Raw genomic sequence first — 25,591 nt, forward strand, 5'->3', positions numbered from 1 at the left:
TGCCCCTGCATTGCCCTGCACCCACAGACTCACCGTGTCCAGCACTGCAAAGATTTCTCCTCCAAGAGCTCTGAGTCATCCTCCCAATGCTGAGCCCCTTTAAGCTCTGTCTGTGCCCTGCTGGTGTCCCTGAGCTGCCCTGGCAGTGCCCTGAGCCCTGCTGGGCTGTGCACAGGAGCTGCTCCTGGGCAGAGCTGTCTCTCTGCAGCGCTGCCCGCTTGCCAGGAGCTCCCTGTGTGCCAGGAGCCCGGCCCAGCTCAGCAGCACAGCAACAGCCCAGGGCATTTAATGGCCCTCGGGGGGGTTTGTGTTGTTTACATCAGACTCAGTCCATCAGAGTAACTTCAAACAAGTTTTCAAGAAGTCAAAGTGAGAGTGAAACTCTGAAGTTTCTTGTAGTGCTAATGGGTCCAATTAAGAGACAAGACTGAGAAAGTGTCCCCAGATTCCAGGCAGAGCAGAAAACTGCAGACAGTGGTGACAATTATGAAGAAGCAAGGAAAGGTGTCTCTCATGCTTAGGAAATCTCTATATGTTTCCTTATTCCAAAGGGCCAAGCCCTGACACCCAGCCCCTGGAAAGGCATCTCCAGTCCCTTACTCATTCTCACGTCTTATCCTGGGGCACTGGGATGTGGGATGTGCAATGCCAAGGGCAGGAGGATGGGGTGGCACCTCCCAGGCTGCTGAGCAGGGACAAGGAGGCAATGAGGCCCCAGGGCTGCAAGGCTCACTTGTCTCCTCATGCCATCAGGGGCACACACAGCAGCCATGGCCAAAGGCCTGCACAACTTGGCTCTCTTGGGGCCTTTCAGCTTCTGCACATCCCTGTCTCCTCTCCAGCCCAGGCTGTCCTACGGTGTCCATGCCCTGCCCCTTTCCCTGCAGGCTGTCGGCATCCCCCGGCTGCCCCACCTCACTGGCCCCTTCCTGAACTGACATCTCTCCCTCCTCCCTGGCTCTGCCTTGGCACACAAAGCCTTGGGCTGATCCAGACCCCTTCTTGGTGATGCTTTGTATCAGAGCACTTGTCTTGGAGGGAAACTCCTTTCTGCATATGTCCAGTATAGACCTTCCCAGATGCCATTGGTGACATTATTTCTTTCTCATTCTATATCTGCCTACAAAAAGAAAAGCTCCACCATCTCTGGCACCACCACTGGGACACTGTGGAACCTCATGGAATGAACGGCCCAGTGTGACACTGCAGAGTCTTATTGATACAATGGATTCATTGTCACTCTGGAACTTTCCTGCACTGATGTCTCTCCCTCCTCCCTGGCTCTTCTTGAGAGATAAAGCCATGGGCTAATTCAGACTTCTTGGTGTTGTGTTGCACCAAAGCACTGCTCTTGGAGGGAAATTCCTTTCTCCTCATGTCCAACCTGGACCTCCCCAGCTGCCCTTGGTGACATTATTTCTTTCTCATGCTGTTTCTCACTACAAAGAAAAGCTCCACCATCTCTAGGGGAGAGCACTTCAAGCACTCTCAGCGTTCTCCTGTGCTCTACTCAGTCTCCACACCACTGAGCCCAGGGCTTTCAGACCTTATATATTGGTCATGTGCTTGAGACCTCCAAATGCCTTCATGGGCCCTCTCTGGTCCCTCTCCAAGGTGTTTAGCCATGAAAATGCAGTGCCCCTTGTCCAGGAAAGACAGACTGACACACTTTGCCAAAGGTTGTATTGGCAGAACAAGGCACAGTAACTGCAACTCAGCAAGCGGAGATTTACATTGGATGTCAGGAAGAAATATTTTCTGATTAAGGGAGTAGGAACCTGGAGCAGGTTGCCCACTAAGTGGAAACCTCATCCCTGGAGGTGTCCAAGGTGAGGAACTTTGTACAGCCTGAACTGGTGGAAGGATTCCCTCGTTAATGGGCGGGAAGTTGGACTGGAGGCTCCTTTAGGTCTCTTTCAACCCAAACTGTTTCATCATTCTTTCATTCCTGTATCTCCAATTCCTTCTCCACAGGGCTGCAAACACCTACGGACACCTTGTCAGCATTTTTATGTGACCTAATCCCCAAAACTTCATAAATGTGAAAGAACTGCCATTTTAGGGACATGAATTTTCAGGTTTTTAGAGGAATCATTCAAAACTAAAAGGTTACATAGGAACTAATAGAGATTTAAAACATCTCAGCATAAAAGGCTCTCCAAGTGGTCAATGGCAGAGCTTCCCAGAATGACCCTGATCTGAGGTTGGCCATTTGTGTCTCAGAGTCTGAGAGTCATGATGGGAAACCAGAAAGTGCATTTGGGGACTATGCAAGACTTGCCATGGGACATTTAGGAAAAAAACCACTGGATTGGAATGGTTGTGGGGAACACTGTTGTCCATGGTGCAACAAGCATAAGGAAACAGAGACAAAAAGATGATGGAAGAGCTAATTATGTGTAAGCAAGTGATTGCTAAGTGTCTTTCTCTGGCCTTGCCCTGCAACTGATCCCACAGCCTGTCCTGTTTTCTCAATCTCTCCATTGTCAAGAACTTTCTGGGTCAAGGGATCTCTGTGCTCTGGCTATGGATGGAGAACCAAGTGCCAATCACTGGAGTGGGAGCCACAAATCATCAGGTCTTGTGTTCCTTGGGGCCCAGACACTAGTGAGACTGGTGTGTGTGTACAGAACACTGGTGGGTGTGTGGGTGGGTGTAACCACCAGTGACCATCAAACCAGAGCAACCAGCGAGTGGCAGAGGCCTGGGAGCCGCTGTCTGAGATCATCTCCTGGAGGGATCCACATTGTCCGGGTGTCTCTGGAGCTCTGCATCTTCTCCTGACATGGCAGAGCACACAAACAGCCCATTCTTGTGTCCTTTTCTCCACTGAGATTTCCTTGACCCTCCATGATTTATTTGTCTATCAGGGTCCCAGGAAATCCGTGACCCTCGTGCCTCACCAGTCTGTCAGTGTCCCATTCTGGGGACCCTTCACCCAACAGTCCTGTGGGATTTGAGGGGTATTCGACTGCCCTTTCCAGGGGGCTGAGGCAACAGCACAAGGGAGACCCCTGAGTGTGTCTTCCCACTTTATTCCAGTGTGTTCCTGCTGCAGGAGCTGCAGCGCCTAGGAAGGACTCACAGAGACATTTCCCAGAATAACACTCTTTATGAATGTAAAATTGTGACAGGTTAAGGTTCAAAGGTTGTCAGTGACAGAATATGAGTGTAAATATGTATTTAGAGCAATACCCAGACCAGCTCTAATCCCAATTAAAGTATTCAGTGTATGCAGAGCACAGTTCCCACCCAAGAGGCCCCTGTGGGGCAGAGACAGGTCCAGCCCTGCAGTTATGATTAACTCTTCCCTTTCTTTTCTTCCATTCTCGAGTTACTTTTATACTATTTCTTTATGTTTAGGTGGAGCATGAGTGATTTTAGACACAAAGACCTTTGTTTATGGTTTGCATGAAATTGTCTCACTTTGCTGTTAAGGACAGAGGCAAAAAAATGCCCAGTGGTTGGTGGTTGTACCTTGGAGGGGCATAACTCGGGGTTGGAGGTGTGTGTTAATATTACAATTAGGCTTTAATGAACCAAGTTCACCTGAGGACAGAGATTTCCCCACAGCTGTTGGCTCAGCAGCAGGACATCTCCTCCTCTGCCCCTGGGCTGGCAGGGGCTGTGCAGTTTATCAGCTGCAAAGTCCCCTCGAGTTCCCCTCCCTGCAGGGATTCCCACAGAGCCCCCTGAGGAGTCTCCAGTCCCCCCACCCTCCATTCCATCCCCTGGGCAGGTGTTGACTCTTGTGTGAGGAATCCTCATGGAGCTGCCCCCACGTCCCATCCAGGGAGCAGCAGCTGCATTTTACCCTGGAATTTCTGTATCACTACAACTTCTTTTGGGATGTGAATAGAACTGGAATCCCCTAATTTCACCCTCAGTAATCTTCCCTCAGGAACCAAAGGGATCATGGGAGTCTGCAAAACTTCATGGAATGCACTATGACACTCCAGGGCATCATGGAACCAAAGGAATCATTGGAAATATGGCACCTCATGGAATCATCAGGCAATTGTGACATTGTGGAATGTCATGGAACCAAAAGGCCTTAGGGACACTGTGGAGCCCCATGGAATCACAGATGCCTTTGTGACACTGCAGAACCTCATGGACTCAAGGGATCATTGTGAAACTACAGGGCCTTATGGAGCCAAAGGAACCCTTGGACACTGCAGTGACCCATGAAATCAAACAGCCTTTGTGACACTTCAGGGCCTTATGGAGCCAAAGGGACCATTGTGACACTCTGGAATATAAATGGTCTATTGTGACACTGTGGAATCTCATGGAATCTAAAGGGCCATTGTGACACTCCAAGCCCTCATGGATTCAAAGGAATCCTGAGACACTTTGAATCCAGAAGTAATCATAAAAGAATTGTGAAACTATGGAGCCTCATGGAATCAATACAATTCATCATTATATTAATTATGTATTATTATATTTATTATTGGCTTGGACCAACTCAAGTCTGTTTGCGGGGTTAAAGGGAAAAGTCCAATTTCCCAAAACTGAGGTAGTGCCCTGTTCCATACCCAGCCCCTTGGAACTTCCTTGGGCAGCCCTGGAGCAGCTGTCAGGGAAAAACAGTCTGGGAGTACTGCCCCATAGCACTGCCCCACAGCACTGCCCCATAGCACTGCCCCACAGCACTGCCCCACAGCCCTGCCTCATAGCCCTGCCCCATAGCCCTGCCCCACAGCACTGTCCCATAGCACTGCCCTATAGCACTACCCTATAGCTCTGTCTTATAGCACTGCTCCATAGCACTGCCCCATAACGCTGCCCTATAGCACTGACCCATAGCACTGGCCCACAGTACTGACCCATAGCACTGCCCAGAACACTGCCCAGAGCACTGCCCAGAGCACTGCCCCATACCACTGCCCAGAGCACTGCCCAGAGCACTGCCCCATAGCTCTGCCCCATAGCACTGCCCCATAGCACTGCCCCATAGCACTGCCCCACAGCACTGCCCAGAGCACTGCCCCATAGCACTGCCCCATAGCACTGCCCCAAAGCACCGCCCAGAGCACTGCCCCATAGCAGTGCCCCATAGCACTGCCCAGAGCACTGCCCCAAAGCACTGCCCCACACCACACCCTCTGGAACTCCTAATCCAGCCCCACACTGGCTATGCCACACCAGGAGCACTGCCCCTCACCCTCCCCAGAGCCCCACAGTGGCCACTGGGCCAGAAGTCCCCCCTGGGGGGTGTGGGTTGGGATGGCCACAGGGAGCAGAACAAATAAAATGAACATTGTGTGGCCATTGCATGGTCAGACCCTCCCACCTGGACAGGTGGAAGCTGGACTTGCATGGGACTGTGGGTGGTAGCTCTAATTCTGTCTTTTTCTCTCTCTCTTTCTTTAATCACCTTCTCTTAAATCTCCCTTCTTCATTTTTAGGGTAACATAAAACCGTATGGGTTGGATTTTGCTGACTTGTATGGCTCAGCATGTGCTCAGTCAGTGCTCTGTGGGATGCTCTGTTCTGGTTGAATGTGGCCCTTTAAACTTTTGCCAAGCTCCCTCATTTTCTAAAATTTGCCAGTAAAAGTGTGTTATTTGACCCCCTGAGAAAAGGTGTAGATTTTCTCCCTTGTGGTTCCTCTCAAGATATTAAAAGAGCTAAAGGACCTTTTAAAATACCTGGAGGGAGAATATTTTTGGTGCCTTGTATATTTTTTTAAACTAAAACCCCTTGGATGAGCTCATAGCTCAAACCTGGTGTCCTACAGTCACCATCTCTGGAAGTGTTCAAAAAACATTGAACTGTGACACTTGGGGACACGGTTCAGTGGGGAAGATGCCAGTGTGAGGTTAATGATTGGACTCCATCATCTTAGAGGTCTTTCCAATCTTAACAATTCTATGATTCTTAATGATTAAGATCTTTCATCTTGTCACTTGTCTGTTCTTTTGTCTGCTCATTTGGCATAATAAATAATTCATTTTACATAAGTATATCTAATTTGCCATTGTTAAAACCTTTGGGAAAAAGTGATTCAATCACACCTCTGTAATTTACACTGCAGAATAAATCTGAGGCTAAGATCGGATCCAGTCACATCCAGGCTCCTCTCTGAGAAGGAATTTAGAAAACAAGGGGTCCTTTCTGCCCCTCACAGCTCAATGAGGCAGCTTCTCCAGTAAACTCTGTCTAAGTCTTCTATTTCCACCATCACCCCGTGAGGTTCCACACAGTCCCAAGGTTCCTTTTATCCTGTGAGCTTCCAGAGTGTCCCAGGATTCCTTTGGTTCTCTGAGGCCATGAAGGGTCATGATGATCCCTTCATTTGATGAGGTTCTGCAGACTGACAATGATCTCTTTGGATCAGTAAGACTCTGCAGTGTCACACAGGGCCATTCATTCCATGAGGTTCCACAGTGTCACACTGGTCCCTTGTGCTCCACAGGGCCCTGCACTGTTATAATGGTCCCCTAAATCCATGTGTTTTCACAGTGATCCTTGGATTCCATGAAGTTCTGCAGTGTCACAATGTCCCTTTTTTTCCATCAGGCTCTGAGGAGTCACAATGATCCCTTGATTCCATGGGACTCTGCAGAGTCACAATTCCATGAAGTTCCACAGTGTCACACTGGTCCCTTGTGCTCCACAAGGCCTGGGCTATGCTGGGAGAGGCCCTTGGTGCTGGAGAGAGACCAGGGCAGGTGGGAGAGCTTGGAGGGAGCTGGACTGGGCTGGAATGGACCTGAGAGAGAAAACCATCCCTGTGTCTCTGAAGTGCTGAGGCCTGAACAACAGGCCCTGAGCCAGAGGTGATCTTGAGATGAACATTCCAACCTGATGTTTTATTTAGCCTTGTGTCTGCTTATTAGCCAAAGCCTGTATATCCTCAGTGAAATATATAAGGCTACAGCTGTGTAAACATCTGTGCTTGTTAGTGAGATACATTGGTATTCACTTATTAGGGAAGGTTAGGATCTGTTCTTTGATGAGATATGAATAGATCTGTCTTTCTGTATTTAGAGACAGGTCAAGGCCATGGCAGAGATGGCTAGGCTCGATTGACAGCAGATGGTCCAAACTGACTCCCTGATTTTCCTCTGAAGTCTTGGCCAGGCTTTGGGTGAAAAACAAGGAGAGAAGAAAGCCAGATATTTTCCACACTGAATAAGTGATATAAGCTTGTTCGTTTAATATATAAAAGTTGGGGTCTTTTCACAGCAAAGATGGAGAGCTCACCCAGGAGTGGATGCACCAAGTGGGATTTCCCAGTTCCCGGGAGTGACTCTCTGACCCTTCACTGTTACTGTGGCTCCGGGCAGGTCTGTGCTCTTGGTGGAAGGAACACACCAGGAAGGTGGCCCAGGACACTTGTCACCCCCACTATCTCTCTCCAGTCATTTCCAGCCCTGGTTGCTCAGCCCAGGGTTATGGGTGGGTTTTGCTGTGCCCACCTCCCCCCTCCTGCTGGCTCAGGGGCTGTCCCAGAGCAATGGCCAGCCCTGCCCAGCCCCTCTCCTGGCCCAGAGACTGGCAGAGCCTGAGCAGGGCTGTCTGTGAGGCCCCACAGGTGACAGAGCATCCCCAGGGGCTGGGAGAGGTGTGGAATAGGACAGACATGGGGTGACCAAGCCCAGGGACTACCCTGGGCATTCCATCAGAGGGGCCATTGCCCACCATGGATGCTCCTGACCTGGGCTGGAGCTGCACAGGGGGCTGTGGGACCAGCTGTGGGGCAGTGGGGCACAAAGGGGCCATGGAATCTCTACCAGGGGGTGACAGCAAGGCCAGGCAGAGACAAGGAATTCCTGGGCATGCCCTGTGTGTGCATGTGGGACTGTGGGGAAGGCAAAGCTCCCCTGGAGTTGCTGGATGCAGGAAAAGTCAAGAGCCAAAAGAGCCTCAGTGGCTGTGCTGGAGACCAAGGCTGAAGGAGGGAAATGCAGGGCTGCTGTGGGATGGGGAGGGGGATTTAATTCCAGCAGACACTGCTGTGGGGCTGAGGGACTCCATGGCTTCTCTGCCTGAGTCTTCACTGGAAAGGTCTCTCAGGCCTCTGTGCTCAGGGAAAGCTTCAGGGAGGAGGAGAGCCCGTCTTGGCAGGAACCTCCTGCAATGGCAGAGGGACACATGGCAGTGTGTGCCCCTGCAGGGCACTGCCCTGGCCATGGCACAGGCTGGGAGCTGCCTGGCTGGGAGCAGCCCTGTAAGGCAGCTGTGGGTGGGCAGGAGTTGGGCAGGAGGCAGTCGTGTGCCCTGGCAGCAAGGGAGGCCAGGAGCACCCTGGGCTGTGGGACCAGCACAGCAAGGATGTGGCTTATCCTGATTGCTGTGGCTGAGGAAAGCTGCACAAAGAGCTGTGGAGTTTAGAAATTGTATCCTCTTTAATTTGTACTGTGGGCAATGCAGGGAAACTTTCTGTGCCTCTGAGTGTCACCAGTTCCTCATCCCCTAAAGAGCACAAACCTGATGAGTTCCTACTCCAGTGACACTTGGATCTCACTCCATACCCAGAGTATAAAGCTTCCTTGTTCCAAAAAGTTCCTTGAAATGGAGGGATTAAGGACACAGGACAGGATGTGGGGATCAGTTGCAGGGCATGACCAAGGATTTGGGGTAGTTGTGACCCCAGGGCAGGACCCAGCACTCGGCCTTGTTGAACCTCATCCACCTGACCGCAGCCCATCGATCCAGCTTGCCTGGACCCCTCTGCAGAGCCTTCCTGCCCTCCAGCAGATCAGCAATCCCACCCAGCCTGTTGTCATCTGCAAACTGACTGAAGGCGCACTTGATCTCCTCATCCAGATCATTGATAAAGATGTTTAACTGAGCTGACCCCAATACTGCTCCCTGGGAAAAATCCTGGATGTAATTCCATTCCCCACCAGTCCTTGGGCTTGGCCATCCAGACAGATTTTCCCCCACTGAACAGATGCTGCAGAGAGTGTCTGATAAATTTCTTGTAACCCCAGAATATTGGGATTGATGCAGATTTAACTCAGCAGAATGCAGAATTTCATTCTCTTTCTCTCTTTTCCTTCCTCTCTGGATCAAGGGAAATTCTGACTGCAGTGTGTGACCTGTGTGCGAAGAGCAAATATGGACAGAATCGGGACAGGAAGTGTTTGGGAATATCTTGTGAACTGTACTTGACAAAGAACATTTTTGCCTTTTGTCTAAGACTACCTATTGTGGAAGCAACGTGGGCTTAATGTACAGCTAAGGAAGGAGTTGTGGGGTTTGGTTTGTTTGTGCCTTCCTTTGTTTTGGTTTTCTTTTCTTTTTTTTTTTTCTGAAGTAAATGAACATCCCTCTGTGTCTCTTGCAGCTCTTTCTCCAAGTACAGCACGTGGGAGTTGGTGCCAAGGAGCTGAAACCTGCAGGTCCAGCTTTTAGTGGAGGAAGCTCAGATTCCACAAGGCTGCTTTGAGTGCCAGGCGTGTGATGAGGGAAATGGTGGGGCAGGGATTAGGGATAACGTTTGATTAAATGTAAGACATAAAGGGTCTTGATTTTCATACTTATTTAGACTGCATTAATTGGTACTCATGATCAAAGTAATTTGGGGATTGCTGACATTAATGTATAAACAGGAAAAATAAACAGGCCACAAAAAAATACATCTTTTCTCTTTATTTTACCATAAGATATTCACTTTGAATGCATTTCTGAGATCTCTGTAATTGAACACAAAAGATTTGAAAATTTAAAAGCAAATTATTCCCAGGGGCTTTTCTTGTTGAAAATGCCATCACTGAGAAGAGACCATGGAGGGAACAAGCAGACAAGGAGACCATCCCTGGTGCTTGGGAACAATATCAATTAGGGACTGTTGCTATCAGTGTATAAACAGGAATAAAGTTAAACAGGACAAAAAGAAATTTTTCTTCATGCATTTTTTTAATGTAATACACTCACTTTGAATACACTTCTGAAATTTGTCTAATTAACCACAGAATAATTGAAGACTTAATAATAAATTATTCCCAGAGGTTTGTCTTGACTGAACCAGCCTTTAGAAAAGGAAAATTCATCAGCAAACCTCCAGATTCCTGAGGATGTCAGCAAGCTCTGCTCAGGCCATCACTGAAAAGAGACCCTGGAGGGAAAGAGCAGACAAGGAGACCATTCCTGGGGTTGGGGAAGCAGCAGCTCAGAGTCACTGGTACAGCTGGTAAATTGACTGTGGAATGTGACTGTGAAAGCCCTTAATGGGCTTCACCAGGCAGGACAGCAAAACCCTGCCACCCATCCCAGGGAATGGGGCTCTGTTCCCTGACAGGATGCTTGTGGCTCTCCTGGGAAGCAGAGTGATGTGGGGTGTGGAATGGGGAGTGCAGGAGAGCACTAGGACACCTCCACAGCTCTGTGGGGTGGGTGAGGAGGCCACAAGCCCTGGGGCTATAAGGAGCTGGTATCAGGAATATGCCCATGGAGCTTCCCACTCCAAATGACTTCTGGGTTAGTCTGGAGGACCAAGGGCTGGAACAAGAGCTCCTTTCTTGGTTGCACCTCTTCAAGCAGACTGATAGAGGGTTTTGACTTATCTGCTTGTTGCTGTCTCACCTGCAGTGGTCTGATGACTGATGCCATTCTGCAGAGGAATTGTGTGCCTCCAGCAGAGCTCTGGGGAATTCCAGGGCCTGTGTGAGTCTGGGTAGACAGAGAGAGGCATTTGATAAAATGAATGACCATTGAAGGAGGAGTCAACCAGAGGAAAATGGGAACCTCAGTGGCTCACATATTAATAAGGGCTCTGTGATACCAGGAGAGGATGGGAGAAGCCAGCAGGCAAAGGATCACAGGACTGGAGAGTGTATCAAGAAGCCCTTTTGGAAAGTCCATTGGGCTGGATCTAGCGCAGATCTAGTGCAGTCCCACTCCTTTCCACTGTGCCACTGCAGACACCATATGGGTCCTGCACAGCCTTGTCCTTGGCTACTGTTCCACCCAGAAAGGTGGACAGGGGTTCAGCAGCAGAGACCCCCATCCATCTGGGTCTGCTCCCCACCCTGACCAGCATGGCCAGTACAGGGTCATCCCATGGCCCAAGGACACAACAGCCCCTCCCTCTGCAGAGCAGCACCTCCAGCTCAAGACCTTACAGGGAGTACAAGGTGGGAACCAGGCCCAACTGGCCAAGCCAGCCTGGACACACTCACCTGGGGAAAGGGATGGTACTGGAAAAGAGCAAGGGAGGATTTCTGTGTCTGAAGAGAGGAATCCATGACACAGAGGAACTTCTTTCTGCAGGACCCCCTTGGAACAGGCTGCTCTGTCACTGGGCCAGGATTCTGTGCTGGTGTGGGGAGAGGGGGCTGCTGGAGATGATGCCAACGGTCCTGACTTTTTACTCATCTTGAATTCTTTGTGTCATGTCCAATCTTCTGCTCTGGGGCTGCAGTGGAGGCTGAGATTGTTCTCTCCCCCAGGAGTTGCTGTGCCCTTCAGAGGGGCAGGGTCTGTGTGGTGGGTGCCCAGAACTCTGCAGCACCCTTTGGTGGGTGCTGCCATGGGGCCAGCCCAGACTGGGCTGCTCTGTTGTGATGGACTGGAAGAAAGCAGAATATTTTGGGAAGTGCTGTGGAGATTCTGGGCTGGACTGGGAAGGTTCTGAGAGTAGAAAACAGTAATGTGTGACCTTGTATGGCCACCACACCACAGCTTTTTAGTGGCATAGGGATACGGGTGATGTCCCCAAGGAAACCCTATGATTGCCTGTAACATCGTAGTTTCTTTAATAGAGACACCTGTGATGTCACCATGGAGTCACTGTGACTGCCTGTGACTTCAGAGTTCTTTGCGAGCACAGATATCCTGGGATGCCACCACTGAACTTCTGTGACTGTGTGTGACAAATCTGCTCCTTGGCAGTCTAGAGACACCTCTGTTGTCACCATGGGGTCCATGTGACTGCCTTGGACCTCAGTGCTCTTTAGCAGTCTGGAGAAACCTGGAATGTCACCACAGAGCTGCTGTCACTGCCTGTGACAGATCAGTGCCTTAGGAGCTGGAAGTCCACTGGGATGTCTTAATAGAGTTGCTGTGACTGCCTCTGACCACACTGCTCTTTATCATTCCCAGAGACCCCTGACAAGTCACGCCTTGACTGCCTGTGACACAACACCTCTTTAGCAGACTGGAGACCCCTGGAATGCCACTGTGGGACCCCTGTGAGTGCCTGGGACAAATCATCTCCTTAGCAGGCAACCATCACAGTTTCCCATTGCTACGGTGAGTTTCCATGGAAACCAGCAGGAGGACCTGTTGCTCACCTTGGTCCCATGGCAGCTCCATGAAGACTTGTTGCTGGGGGGTTTGCCATGGGAACAACCCCAGCAATGGACCCCTTCCTAAGTGTGGTGCCATGGCAACCAAGGCTTGGACCAGTTTTGATGCTTGGTTGCTGTGGAAACCTGCACTAGGGCTCTGTATCTGTGATGTCGCCATGGCAGCAGACACAGAGATGCTTGGCCAGGGAATGTTTCCATGTCAGCCAGTGCGTGGGTCAGCTGTCATGGGAATTCTCAGAGAAACACATTGCCAGGGACTGGGGACATGGACACTTGCACTGAGAGCCGTTGCTATGGGTGGCTGCCATGGCAACCATTTCAGGCCCCATTACTAGGGCAGGTTGCCATAACAATCTGCACAGAGACCCGTTGCTGCAGTCAATTTCCATGGCAACCATCATAAAGCCCATTGCCAGGGACCTTGTCAGCCTTGAAACACCCTGGATATGTTTCATCACTCAAGACATCAAAGTCCTGACCTCTGTGCCCTGGGCAAGGGGATTCTTCCCCCATGGGAGTCTCCTGGGGGCAGTGGGAGGAGAGGGTGTGCAGGGCTGAGGGCAGGGCAGTCGGGTGGCCCCTCCTGGCCTCTGTGGAGCAGAGGCGAAAACAGAGGCCTGGGGACATGAGGAACTGTTGTGTCCTCCTGTGGGCCTCAGTGGGACAGGCAGCAGCCAGAGCCCACAGGACAAGGATCTCAGTCCTGGGAGGGTGTCCCAGCCCTGGCAAGGACTTCGGTCACCCCCACCAAAGACTGTCTACTCTGTCTTGTGGCTGTACCTGTTCCCTTGCACACTTTATCTATCCCCTCTGCTTCTCAGCCTCACTCAGACCCAGGAACTCCTCAGCTTTACTGGCATCTCTTTATTCTCGCTGGCTGTGTCTTCCAACACATTTCCTGAGTATTTATCAGTTCCTGTGTGTTTCCCACAACTCACTCAGCTTCTTGTAGATCTTTGCTAATGCTCCCTAAGCATCCACAGTGCCCTTGCCTACAGACTTGCTTGAATATTCACTCCATGGCTCCACACAAATATCCTTCGGCTGCTTCAAATTACAAAAAACGTCAACCTGTTTCAGTTCAGCATGAGCCCACCTTTCCCTGCCAGTTCAGCTCTGTCCCCACCTTTAGCACCCCTGCAGCTGCACACACTCTGCTCTCTCTGCACTGTGCGTGGAACACAAAACTGGGTAGACACAGCAATCTTTGTTTTGGTTTGAAAGCTTGGCAAGATGCCAAGTATGAACCAAAGTGACAAAGATCCCTCTTCTCCACCCCTGCCAAAAAAATGGAAAAAAACCTTCTGAAACTTACACTTAACTAGTTTCTAGAAAGAGAGAAAATTAAAAGTAAACTACAATATAATACTCGCTCACGCAATTAGATATAATGAACAATTTTTTCACCTCCACACACAACAGAAAACTGAACTTCTCAGGACACAAATCTCACTATTCTGGTTGCAAAATCACCCAAGAGAACTCCACCTCCCTAGGGACAGACCCAAGCAAAGAGAAAACTAAGAATAAACATTTCACTTTCCTGTAGATAACACAGAGGTGAGGTGGTTCTGGGCCCAACTCAGCGGATGACAGCAGCAGCATCCTGCCACTACCATGGCCAAGACCAAAGAGAGAAGCACCTTCTCCTACACTGTATTTATATTTGAGATGACAGCAGAATATGGTATAGAATACCACTGGCCAGAAGAAGTCAGCTGTCAGCTGGCCTGACCCAGCTCCAGTCAGCTGATAATCCCAGGCCTGCTCTAAAAACTAAAGCCTAAATTTAGGCCTACACCTACTTAAACACAGGACATGCAAGAACCTTAGTGACCCCTCCAAGTCAATACAGCAGAGCATTAAAAAGCTGAAAGAGTTTACTGTTCAACTTGAGAAAAGTGATGATCGAGGGATGAGCAGTTTAACTGGCCTGATATGTTTGACACAGGACCATGGTTAAAGAAAGCATTTATTGTTACATCAATGAGTTTGTTTGTGGTTTTTGCTATTATGCTTTGTGTTCTGTCTTTGTTATCTTGCATGCAGCATATGGTTAATCACAGTTTTGCACAAGTCTCTGTGTTACAGCCCAAAAATAAAAAAGGGGGAGAGGTGGGGCTGCAAGTTTGGCATGAAACCATAGAGATGCTTGGAGATGTCAGCAGGAAGCCATGGGCTTTGAGCAGAAAGAAAGAAGAGCTGTTTGCTCTCCAGATCTTAAGTCTGACCCTTTCTGTCTCAGAGTTTTGTCCTGCTTGCTGTATTTGTGGTGCTGGGCATGGTTTAAAAGACTGTTACCTTCCTGGGTAGTGGAAAAGTACCAGCTTGCATGTCTCTCCCCCTAGTTTGCATGCTCCTCTCCCAAACCCTACAAATTGCAGAGTTCGTAACTAGTAAAGGTCTCAGTTTGTACAAGCAACCTGAGCCTGTGCCTCAGTTGCCAAAAAACAGCTTACAAGTCAGCAAAAATTACAAGCCACCAAAGCCTGCCCCCATCCAGACACCCAAACCAACCCCATGGTGGCAAAAGCCTCAATAAAACCAGCTGTAAAATTGTGACTTTTGGAGTTTATCGCCCCCTTCCCTTCAATGTGCCACATTTAATTAATCAGGTGGTTATTTCAGCCCCTCAAAGACAAGACCATGATCTGGATGCTCAGCCTTGGCCCAGCTCCGGCATCGCTCCAGCCAGTGCTGACTCAACCAGCCCCGAGTTCTCCAGCCCAGAGTTCTTTTCAAGAACTCCCCCTCACAGTGGAGCTCAGGAGACTGGGATCAGCTTCCTGGTGCTGCTTTAACAGGAGCTCATGGGGACTGGGAGGAGACTTTTGGTACTGAGTAAGTTATTGGCACACCCAGAGGAGAGATGAGAAATCATTAACCAGGACAGGAACTACTCCTCAGTGGCCACTTGAATATTTGGGTGTTCCCCAGCAGCTTTGTGGTTCTGTTCTCAGTGTGTTTCCTTGCCAAAAGAAAGGGGTGCGGAAACCAGAAGCAGAAACAGTTGTCTGCCTTAAACTTGATGTTTAAAAGTTTCTGACCAAGGGAGATGTGCCTTCCCTTTGAAGGGACTGGAATGTTCATGGCTCCAACACTCTCCAGTTGAAAAACCAGTGAGTCTTTGCTACCCATGGGCAAAGGAACCACCCAGAGGCACAGTGGGGAACATCCAACCCCGGAGGGGACAGGCTGGGCTTGGAGCCAGGAAAGGGAAGGATCATTTTTATGCCTTTATATCACTACAGTTAGGATCTAAAACTGCTTCAAAGCTACTTTACATGGAAACAAAGTGTTCTAAACCCTACATATACATATATATCGATAACGTAAATCTAATCTGCCTCAAGGGGTGGATTAAAAAGTACCTGGGTCACCCTCACCTTCAGGAGGGTCGGGACAGGTGCCAGACAAGGGGGAAGCTTCTGACAGCTGCTCACAGAATCCACTCCTGAAGCCCCCCCTGCTACCAAAATCTGGCCACAGAAACCCAATGCACTGCCCAGCATGGATCACCTGGAAGGTGGGTCTCCAGGTCTCTGCTAAACAGGCTTCATCAGGAATGCTGGTCATCAAGTCTTTATCCAGCATGGGTCATCAGGTCTGGGCCCAACGTGGGTCACTGTGGACCATTCAACATGGGTCCGCTCTTGGCTGATGGAGTTGCAGCAGTGAACAAAGCTCTTCTCATAGTCAGGGCACTTGTAGGGCTTCCCTTACTGGTGGGTCCGTTGGTGCTGGGTCAAGGTAGAGCTCTGGGTGAAGCTCTTCCCACACCCGTCACAGCTGTGCGGCCTCTCCCCGGTGTGGATGCGCCGGTGCCTGACGAGGGTGGAGCTCTGCTTAAAGCTCTTCCCGCAGTCCGTGCAGAGGAAGGGCCTCTCCCCGGTGTGTGTGCGCTCATGCACAAGGACTTGTGAGCTGGTCTGGAACCTCTTCCCACACTCAGAACACCTGTAGGACCTCTGCCCAGTGTGGATGCGCTGGTGGGTGATGAGGGTGGCGCTCTGCTGGAAGCCCTTCCCGCAGTCGGTGCAGCGGAAGGGCCTCTCCTCTGTGTGGGTCCTCTCAAGGACGAGGAGATGTGAGCTGGTCTGAAATCTCTTTCCACATTGCCCACACTTGTCTGGCCTCTCCCCAGTGTGAATGCGCTCGTGAGTGAGGAGGCCAGAGATATTCCTGAAGCTCTTCCCACATTCCCCACATGCGTAGGGCCGTTCCCCAGTGTGGATGCGACTGTGGTTGATGAGAGTGGACTTGTCACTGAAGCTCTTCCCACATTCCCTGCACGTGTAGGGCCGTTCCCCTGTGTGGGTGTGCCGGTGAGTGACGAGATTGGAGCTGTGCTTGAAGCGCTTCCCACATTCCCTACATGTGTAGGGCCTCTCCCCAGTGTGCAGGCACAGGTGGCTGAGGAGGGAGGAACTGTCCCTAAAGCTCTTCCCACATTCCTTACATGGGTAGGGCCGTTCCCCACTGTGCATGCGCTGGTGGCGGAGCAGGTGGGAGCTGTTCCTGAAGCTCTTCCCACATTCCCTACATGTGTAAGGCTTTTCCCCAGTGTGGATGCGCTGATGGCAGATCAGCTCGGAGCTCTGGCTGAAGCTCTTCCCACATTCCAAGCACTTGTGGCGCTTCTCCCTTCTATGAAGCCACTGCTGCATCACCAAGTCAGAGCTCTGGCTGGAGCTCGGGCCGCCTTCCCGAGACAAGGTGGGCTGTTTATTCTCAGAAAGCCCCGGACTTGGCTTGGAGCTTCTCCTCCTGGCAGATCTCCATGACTTTTCCTCCCCAGTGACTTCCTGTGCCTTGGAGCTGTTCAAAACGGTCTCTGCCAGCAGGTTCTGCTGGGGGGATTTGTCCTCCGTGCTCTCTGTGCTCAGCTCAGGGCCTGGGGCAGGAAGGAACAAGGACACTCAGGGCATTTGCCTCCGGCCCACAGGGAAGGCCAAGGACATCCCCCCAAACCCGGCCCCGGCAGGACGGCGTCGGCAGCGGGGTTGTTCTGCAGCCGGGGCCATGCTGGGCTGGAAGATGCAGCACAAGAGAGGGGCAAAGGGGCACTGACTTCCTCCTCACCTGCCTGGGGGTTCCAGGGCATCTTCCTCCTCCTTGCAGCCTCTTTCTCTATCTGGCCAAGGCTGAGGAATGAGAAATCCTGGTTTGGGGGAAAAACAAGGTGTGAGTGCCTTGGCTTGGGGGATCCTCTTGCCCAAGTCCATGTCTAGAAGTCACCAGGCATCTTGTGATCCTAAAAACCTCCAAAACACCAAAATTTAGCCCAAAACAACCCTTGATTATATTGGCAATAACTGGACATGACTGGGATCATCTGAGTAATCTCTGGACCCACACTGAAGGTGATTGGGAGCAAGTGGGACTATGCTGGCAGGGAACTGGGATCACACTGGGAGAAACTGGGAGCAAGTGGGAGTGGCTGGGTCTATACTGGTGGCTACTTGGCATGACTGAGACCATGCGAGACAGACTGGGGTCACACTGGGAATGTACTAAGGGCAACTGAGGGGGATCAAACTGGCATGACCAGGGAGCAACTGGAGCCATGCTGGGGACAACTGGCATCATTCTGTGATCACACTGAGAGCAGCCAGGCCCACGCTGGGGGGGACTGACATCATACTGGGCTCATACTGGGAGTGACAAGGAGCATGCTGGGGGATATTGGAACCCTCTTGGGTGAAACTGGGAGAAACTGGGAGCAAATGGCATCATGTTGGAGGCAACTGGGATCACGCTGCAGGTGACTGGGAGCATGTTGGTGGCAACTGGGATATACTGGTAATGAGTGGAACCATAGTGGGGGTAAAAGGGAGTAACTGGAAGCATGTAGAGGGAACTGGGTTAATATTGGGAGCAACTGGATGCACACTGGAGTCATACTGGGATCATACTGAGAGTATCTGAGAGTGTCAGATTATACTGGCAATGACTGGAAAAACCTGGGAGTACACTTGGAGCTCATGGCATGATACTGTGCTGATACTAGAAGCAAGTGGAGCCATGTTGAAGGCAACTGGGATAATGCTAGGATGAGCTGGGTCCAAGCTGGAGGACACGAGGGGCAGCAGGAGGCCTTGTGGGACCACCTTCTACTGCCTGGGGTGGCTCTGGGGGGCCCTCAGCTCTTCGGGGCTCTTCCTGCAGCCACAGAACTTGCAGGGACCCCACTCTGGGTGGGTCCTCCACGTGTTCCAGGAGCTTTGGGCTCCTCCTGGCACAGACTGGGGCCAATTGGGATCATCCTGGCATCCTATAGGAGCATGTCACAGGCAATTAGGACCCTCCTGGGGTTAACCAGAGGAATCTGGGAGCAAATGACATCATGCTAGAAGTGACTGGCAGCATGATGGTGGTAACTGGGATACACTGGGGATGAATGGAATCATAGAATCATAGAATGGATTGGGTTGGAAAAGACCTCCAAGATCTTCAAGTCCAACCCTTGGTCCAACTCTAGTCCATTTACCAGATCATGGCACTCAGCGCCACGTCCAATCTGCATTTAAAAATCTCTAGAGATGGTGAATCCACTACCTCTCTGAGCAGCCCATTCCAATGCCTGATTACTTTCTCTGTAAAGAATTTTTTTCTGATATCCAACTTAAATTTCCCCTGGCAAAGCTTAAGCCCGTGCCCCCTTGTCCTATTGCTGACTGCCTGGGAGAAGAGACCAAGCCCCACCTGGCTATAACTTCCTCTCAGGTAGTTATAGACAGTGATGAGGTCACGTCTGAGCCTCCTCTTCTTCAGGCTAAGCAACCCCAGCTCCCTCAGCCTCTCCCCATAGGGCTTGTGCTCCAGTCCCTTCACCAGCCTTGTTGCTCTTCTCTGGACTTGCTCTAGCACCTCAATATCCTTTCTGAATCATAGAGGAGGTAAAAGGAAGCAACTGAAAGCACGTGGGGGGCAACTGAGTTAATACTGGGAGCACACTGGGAGTGACTGGCACCATACTGGGGCCAATTTGGACAACGTTGTGGGCAAGCGACATCCAGTAGGAGCCACTGGGCTCATACTGGGAGTGACTGGGCTTTGAGAAGCACATGATGGGCAGCAGGATGAAGGCGACCCACCTCCCACTGCTCTGCATTCCCAAAATCCTTGTTGCCAGTTCCTGCTCTGACCCTGAACACCAGATCTGCTCTGGGATCCCTTTCCCTGGGGACACCTCCCTGCCCTCTCCCCACCTTCCTGCCTCTGGAAATCAGCACTTTGGAGCCCCATCTCACTGCTTTCTCCTTCTCTTCCCTATTATTATCATGATCCCCCTGCACCTCCTTTTCCAGGGCTCTGGGACACCCCTCTGTGGCCGTTCCCTGTTTTCCAGCCCCCACACCCCCCTTTCTTTGACTCCAGGATCCTCCTGCACCCCCTTTCCTGCCCATCTTGCCTCTCCCAGCCCCTGCATCCCCCTTTTCTTTGGCTCCAGGGACCCCCAGGCCGCCATTTCCAGCCATCCCAGCTCACCTCATACCCACATTCCCCTTCTTTGGCTCCAGGACCCCCCTGACTCCGCTTCCCCACTCATCTGTTACACACCAGTAACTGAGAAATGTAATAAATATTATTCGCCCATTATTCCCCTGTCATAAACATCCTATCAAAGAATTTTCTGGCAGCAGTTTGAGAGAAAGCCACAATCCTCTTACAAACAAACACCTGCCAAAGCCTTTCACCAAGCATCCTGCAAGTCATGGCAGCAAATTAAGCCAAACCTCTTGCCTGCTGAGAACTCACACAAGCATCCTCTTGTTGTAATAACCGAGCTAAAACTATATCCTGCTTCTGTGAAATTTGCAAGCTACATGTAAAAAACAATGTCTGAACTGTTTTGGACTCCATAAAAACTCCAGAAGAACCAGAAGAACACCTTGGAATTTCAGTGCATAGGGAGCGTGGAGAATGGAGAGAGAGAACCACAGCCAAACACCTCTCCCACCTTCCCCTTCCTCACCCATCTCACCTTCTTACCCTCCTCCTTCCCCACCCAAGATGCTTGCCTGCCTGTCCCTGCAGACTAAGGAGAAAGCTGAGCTCTGCCTTGCTCCCTGCGTCAGTGTCCTAGTTCAGCAGGAGGGACCAGCTAACCCTGTGTGGGGTGATCAAAGCTGTGTATTCTACCCCCTCTATTCATTCCCCAAGGACAATGGGCCATTTGCAGCAGCTGCCCAGGGAGCCATTATCACTTCACACCCAGCCTGAGGGGGGCGGAGCTGCCAATGGGCCATCAACAGTTCAACACCCCCTGGCTCCCAGAGTTAATCACCCATTGTGTGAGTCCCCGCCCAGGGGGAGGGACTGAGAGCTCCCTGAGGGTATATAAGGGGTGGGTAAGAAGACCTCGGGAACCTCTCGTTGGATCCAGAGCAGCAGCAGGACCTCGACAGGAGGAGATCCCCGCTCTCGCTCAGACCACAGCCCTCGCCTGCACCAACAGGTTTTTCTTTTCCTTTTGCTCTGGACTTGGGGGAACCACAGGGGTCTCAGCACAAGGGCAAACAAACCCCCTTGGGTTTGTGCCCCAGGACACTGGGTTATACTGCTGGGGTTTTGTGAGTTGAAAGCAATTTCCCTTGTGTGTCAGTGTTGTTATTGTAATATTATTATTAAATTTTAGGTCTGACTTATAATCTCTCTCGTGGTGAGTTCATTTCCCCTGCTGGTTCACCTTTAAACCAGCACAGTCAGTTCTGCTCCTGCTGACCCAGCCCTGGCCCTGTTCAGCCTGGGGTGGCTGCGCCGCTGCTGCCCGTGAGCGACAGCTCCGCGGAGCCTGAGAGCTCTGCAGAGAGAAAGGAGCAGCCCTGCTGCACAAGGGAGAGCAGCACAGACTGAGCATCACATCTGCACTGCAAGAGCTGCATTCCACACCTCTGCCTACAGGAACAGACACAACATCGCTTATCCCCCCCCACACTAACTTGGCAGAAAAATAGTTGGTTTTGATGATAAACTCTCTTCTTTTGTTGTTCTAAAAAGCATTCTTAGTGTTTTTCTAACTGTTCTTATTTCCCTCTCTTTTTGAATTTTTTAGCAATTTTTAATAATAAAAAAATCAGTCTTTTGAATTAACAGAGAACTTAGTTTGAGTTTTAATTTGGTCGGAGTAAATATTTTGAACCTAACTTCTTTCTGTGCTATTTAAGCAGTTTGTAACACCATTCTGCCTCTCCCAGACTACACACTCCCTTTTTCTTTACCCTGGCACCCCCTGGACTTCCCTTTTCTGGGCACGGAGACTCCCTGGACACCTAAACCACCTCTCCCCACCCCTAGTCCCTCCTCTCCTTCAGCTTGGCACCTTCCTGATCCCAATTTCCTGGAACTGGGATGCTCATGCAGCCCCTTATCCTGTACTAATACTTCCCTGCACCCTCTTTTCTAGCCATCCCACCACTTCCTGCCCCCACAAACCCCCCTTTTTCCTTGACTCTGGGACTCCCAGGACCCCCACTCCTGCATTTCCCAGACCCCAGGCACCCCTTTTCTGAACAATGGGGGACATCTTGAACACCCTTTCCTGGCCATTCTGAGTCTCTGTAACCCATGATCCCCTTTCCCCAAAATCGGGGAACCCTGGACCGCCCTCTTCTAAGCACAGGGTCTGCCTGGACCCCTCAGCCCACTTATTCAAACCCCTGCAACCCTCTTTTCTTGGCACTGGGACACCCTGGAATCTTTTTTCCAGTACTGTGTCCCCCCCTGCACACCCAAAATTCAACCCCAAACCCACAAACATTGAGCCCCCCCAAAAACCCTGCCAGAAGTTCTCCCTCTCTGGTCTCTCCACTTTGGAGTTTAGGGTGTCCCCCCTCTCCGGGCTGCCAATGAAGGGCCTGACTCAGGCACACCAACCCCCTCAAGGGGGGTCCCCATATCCCCCCGCCCACCAAGGGGCTTTGCCGGGAACCGACAATGGGACCTGCAAAAACACCACCTGAGGACCCCCAATAGCCCCCAAGGGGCATCGGTGGCCCAGCTTTGGGGTCCCTCAAGCCCCAACCATCCCCCCGAACACAACTCAACACCCCTGAGCCTCTCCAGGCTATTCGGGGCTCGGCTCGGGGGTCCCGCAGCACTTTGTCGGGGCCCTTTGCCGTCCCTGTGTGCCGCTCCGGCCCTGCCCAGCGGCAGTCCCAGCGCGGGCTCCAAGGAGCGGCACATCCTGGTGCCCTTGGGGGCTTTGGCCGGGCCCATCCCGGCTCTCGTGTTCCATGGCACAGCCCGCACGGCCCTTGGGGGGGCAGCGGGGGCACTGTGTAGTTTGGGGGGCCCAATCCCCCTTTCCCCTCTCCCCCTTTCCCCCCCTGTTTTCCCGCTCACCCGAGAGTTCCTGGCGCGCAGTCGGAGCAGTGGAAAGGAAGAGGAAGAGGAGGAGCGTGGGTGTTCCTTCCCCTTGTCCCGGGGGTGTTCCTGGATTGGCAGCGCCCACTCCATTGGAAGGCGGTCCCGGCGGGGCGGCCGGAGCAGGTTTGGGAGCAGCTGTGGGCGGCGGTGTGAGAGAGAACAGGTCTACCCGCCCGCCGCCGCTACCAGGTCTGCCCGTGGACGCCCAGGCTCTGGAAACCAGCGGCTGAAGCGCCGAGTCTGACGGAGACAGCAGGTCTACCGGCTGAGCTTAGAGAACAGATCTACCCGCCGCAGTGAAACAGGTCTACCCTCTGGACTGAGGTAGTAATCAGGTCAACCCGCCAGACTAAAAAGGCTTCCCGCCGGACTGGAAAAGTGAACAAGTCAACCCGCCGGACTAGGAGAGACCAGGTCTACCTGCCCCACTGAGCGAACAGTACTAGCCGTGCTTAGAACAGGTCTACCCGTCGGGCTGAGGAGTACCCGCTGGACGGGAAGAGACAGCAGGTCTACCTAGAGACTTGAAAACACCCGCCGACTGAGAGCAAACAGGTCTACCCACAAAACTGAAAGAGAACAGGTCTACCCGCCGGGCTGAGAGAACAGACATCCCCGCTGGAATGTTCAAGCAAACAATGCCCTGTTTGCACATGTATCGGTCTGACTTCAACACCTAATTAACATCCTGATGGTGAGGCAACCACTGGACTCAAATGACTGTCAGTCAATCCCTTTATACGATAAAAGTCCAGATTCCTTTCACAGAGGCAGGTTCTTCCCAGGTAACCCCTCCTGGGGGGTGTGTGTAGAGATCCTCCCTTGGGTGGGGACCCCAGCTAAGGTCACTCCTCAGGGCTGAGAGCAGAGATCTTCCCAGCAGCCTTGGGCTGTCTGAGCTACAACGATTGCTAATTAATAATTATTTCCTTTTTGGTAGCTTTAGTAGAATTGCTTCAAGAATTGCTTGAGGACAGTGCACTGTCCTGTCTTATACCAGAGTTACTGTAGTTTTATCATTTCTATTGTGTAGTAAATAATTTTGATTAATATCTTTTATCTCATCATTTCTAGTAATAAGTAATTCTTTTGTTATAAACTTTTTCTAAGCTTTCCACTCCCCCCTGCCCCAAGTTGCCCCCTCCCCCCAGCAGCCCCAGCACCCCACAGCAGGTTGGGAGCTCAGGGAGCCACCCCTGAGCTCCCTTTTCCAAGCTCCCTCTGCCCAAAGACCCCCATGGGACTGTCCATCCTACCAGCTCACCCCTCCTTTTCCACATTTCTACCTGTTCCCCCCCTTTCCCATCATCCTCTCAATCCCCAAGGCCCCCCTAAGATCAGTTTGGAGGTCACAGCTCACACTTTACCTCTTCTCCCATTCCTTACACATACCCCCAATGCCCAGTCACATTCTGATCAGTTTTGCGGGTCCCACCCGCTCCTTTTCACTGATCTCACCTCTCCAGCTTCTTTCCCATCATGGGTGGCAATGATGTGAGGAGTCAGCTGGGCCTCAGCATCTCCCGGGGCCCGTGGCTGGGAAGGGGCTGCCAGGTCACATCTGTCACCTCCCTGGCAGGCAGCAGCAGCCTTGGGCACCCACAGGCAGCAGAGCCACCTGTGCACACACACTGAGAGCTGCCCCAGCTGAGAGTCCCTCTGTTGTATTTTGGGATTATTATGTAAATTCTCTCCCCTGCCACTTAACTGCTCAGGCCAGCGGTTAACAAAAGAAGCAGTTAACTGTTGATCGCTGGGGTGGGGGCAGGTTTGTCTCTTTTGGGTTTTTTTTTTGGATATTCTCCCCAGTTTTGGCTCGGCGGAACGGGGGAGTGGGGGCTCGAAGGAGGCAGGCTGCCCTGCTGGTTACTGCTGGGGTTTTCCTGGCTGTCTTGCCGCTGCCTACTCCGGACTACTTTTCGTGCCGCGCTGCTGCTGCTGCCTGCCTTGGATTTGCTGCTGGTTGCTCGTACCTTTCTGCTTCTTGGACGGGGAACACAGGGGGAAGAGACTGAGTCCATCTGAAAGCTCACTGCTCGTCTGTCTCGCTGGAGAAGGACTGAAACTCACTCTGCAGCCAGCCGGGCTGTGATATGAACACTTGAGTATAACCTTTCCTCCCGGAGAAAAAAACTGCTGGGTTTTGTTGTTGTTTTGGTTTTTTGTTTTTTTTTTTCTTCTCTTGTGGTGTTGGGGAAGTGGGTTGCACTAGTCTGTTTACATATATAAATATAAATATATATATATATATATATATATATATATATATATATATATATATCAGTTATCCTTCTTGTATTAAAATTCCTTTTCTTAAATTTGATAAAGAGTGGTGTGATTATTGTGGAGGAGGCCCCTCCCCTGCTTGTGGGTAAAACATTTTGGTTTTTTCCCCTCAAACCGAGACATTTCTTGGCACCCAACGTGGGGCTTGTAAACAAAGAAGAATAACTGCTATTTTGTGGCACCATGTGGGTCTTGAGGTTAGGGTTCATCAGGACCATCCTGTATAATATATTGGCTTTTTGTTGGTACAAATTCATGCCAAAAGGAGCGGCAGGTTTAAGTCTTATCAACAAATCAATGAGCAAAACTCAAATAGCCGCAATTATTATTGAGTTCTTACTCTGGATTTATGGTGCCATGAATTCGATGCCTTTGGATGTCATGTGGGTGGTGCTCTCCAGGCTGTTTTCCTGCCGCAACCTAAGCTGCTACCTCTGGGGATTCAGTGATAATAGTACGGACCCTTGGGAAGGAACAAAGGGGAATCTTTTCTCCCAACCCTTTGTCCATTCCCCATTCAAGTCTGCTACAACAGCTTTTGAGATGTTTAAATTCTCCCTGGATGCCAGAGATATCTTGCTCTTTATGGTTTTTCTGCAAGGTTGTATCCCTGCGGCTTGCAGAATGTTTGAAGGTAGGGCCAGGGTTTTTCGAGAACGCATTCA

The 25,591-nt window shown here is 51.1% G+C and overlaps 1 protein-coding gene across 1 annotated transcript in view; it reads right to left on the reverse strand.

Annotated features, from left to right (window-relative positions):
• LOC139673810 (zinc finger protein 850-like) overlaps nucleotides 1-25,591 on the reverse strand; it is a 1,066,517-nt gene that overhangs the window by 773,790 nt on the left and 267,136 nt on the right. Inside the window, exons 5-6 of the mRNA XM_071559628.1 lie at nucleotides 15,993-16,879; nucleotides 1,522-1,525 (exon numbers count right to left, since the gene is read on the reverse strand). Coding sequence (XP_071415729.1) covers nucleotides 1,522-1,525; nucleotides 15,993-16,879 — 891 coding nt within the window. The remainder of the gene's footprint in view (nucleotides 1-1,521; nucleotides 1,526-15,992; nucleotides 16,880-25,591) is intronic.

Source organism: Pithys albifrons, chromosome 7 (assembly GCF_047495875.1).
Source record: "Pithys albifrons albifrons isolate INPA30051 chromosome 7, PitAlb_v1, whole genome shotgun sequence".
NCBI lineage: Eukaryota > Metazoa > Chordata > Aves > Passeriformes > Thamnophilidae > Pithys > Pithys albifrons.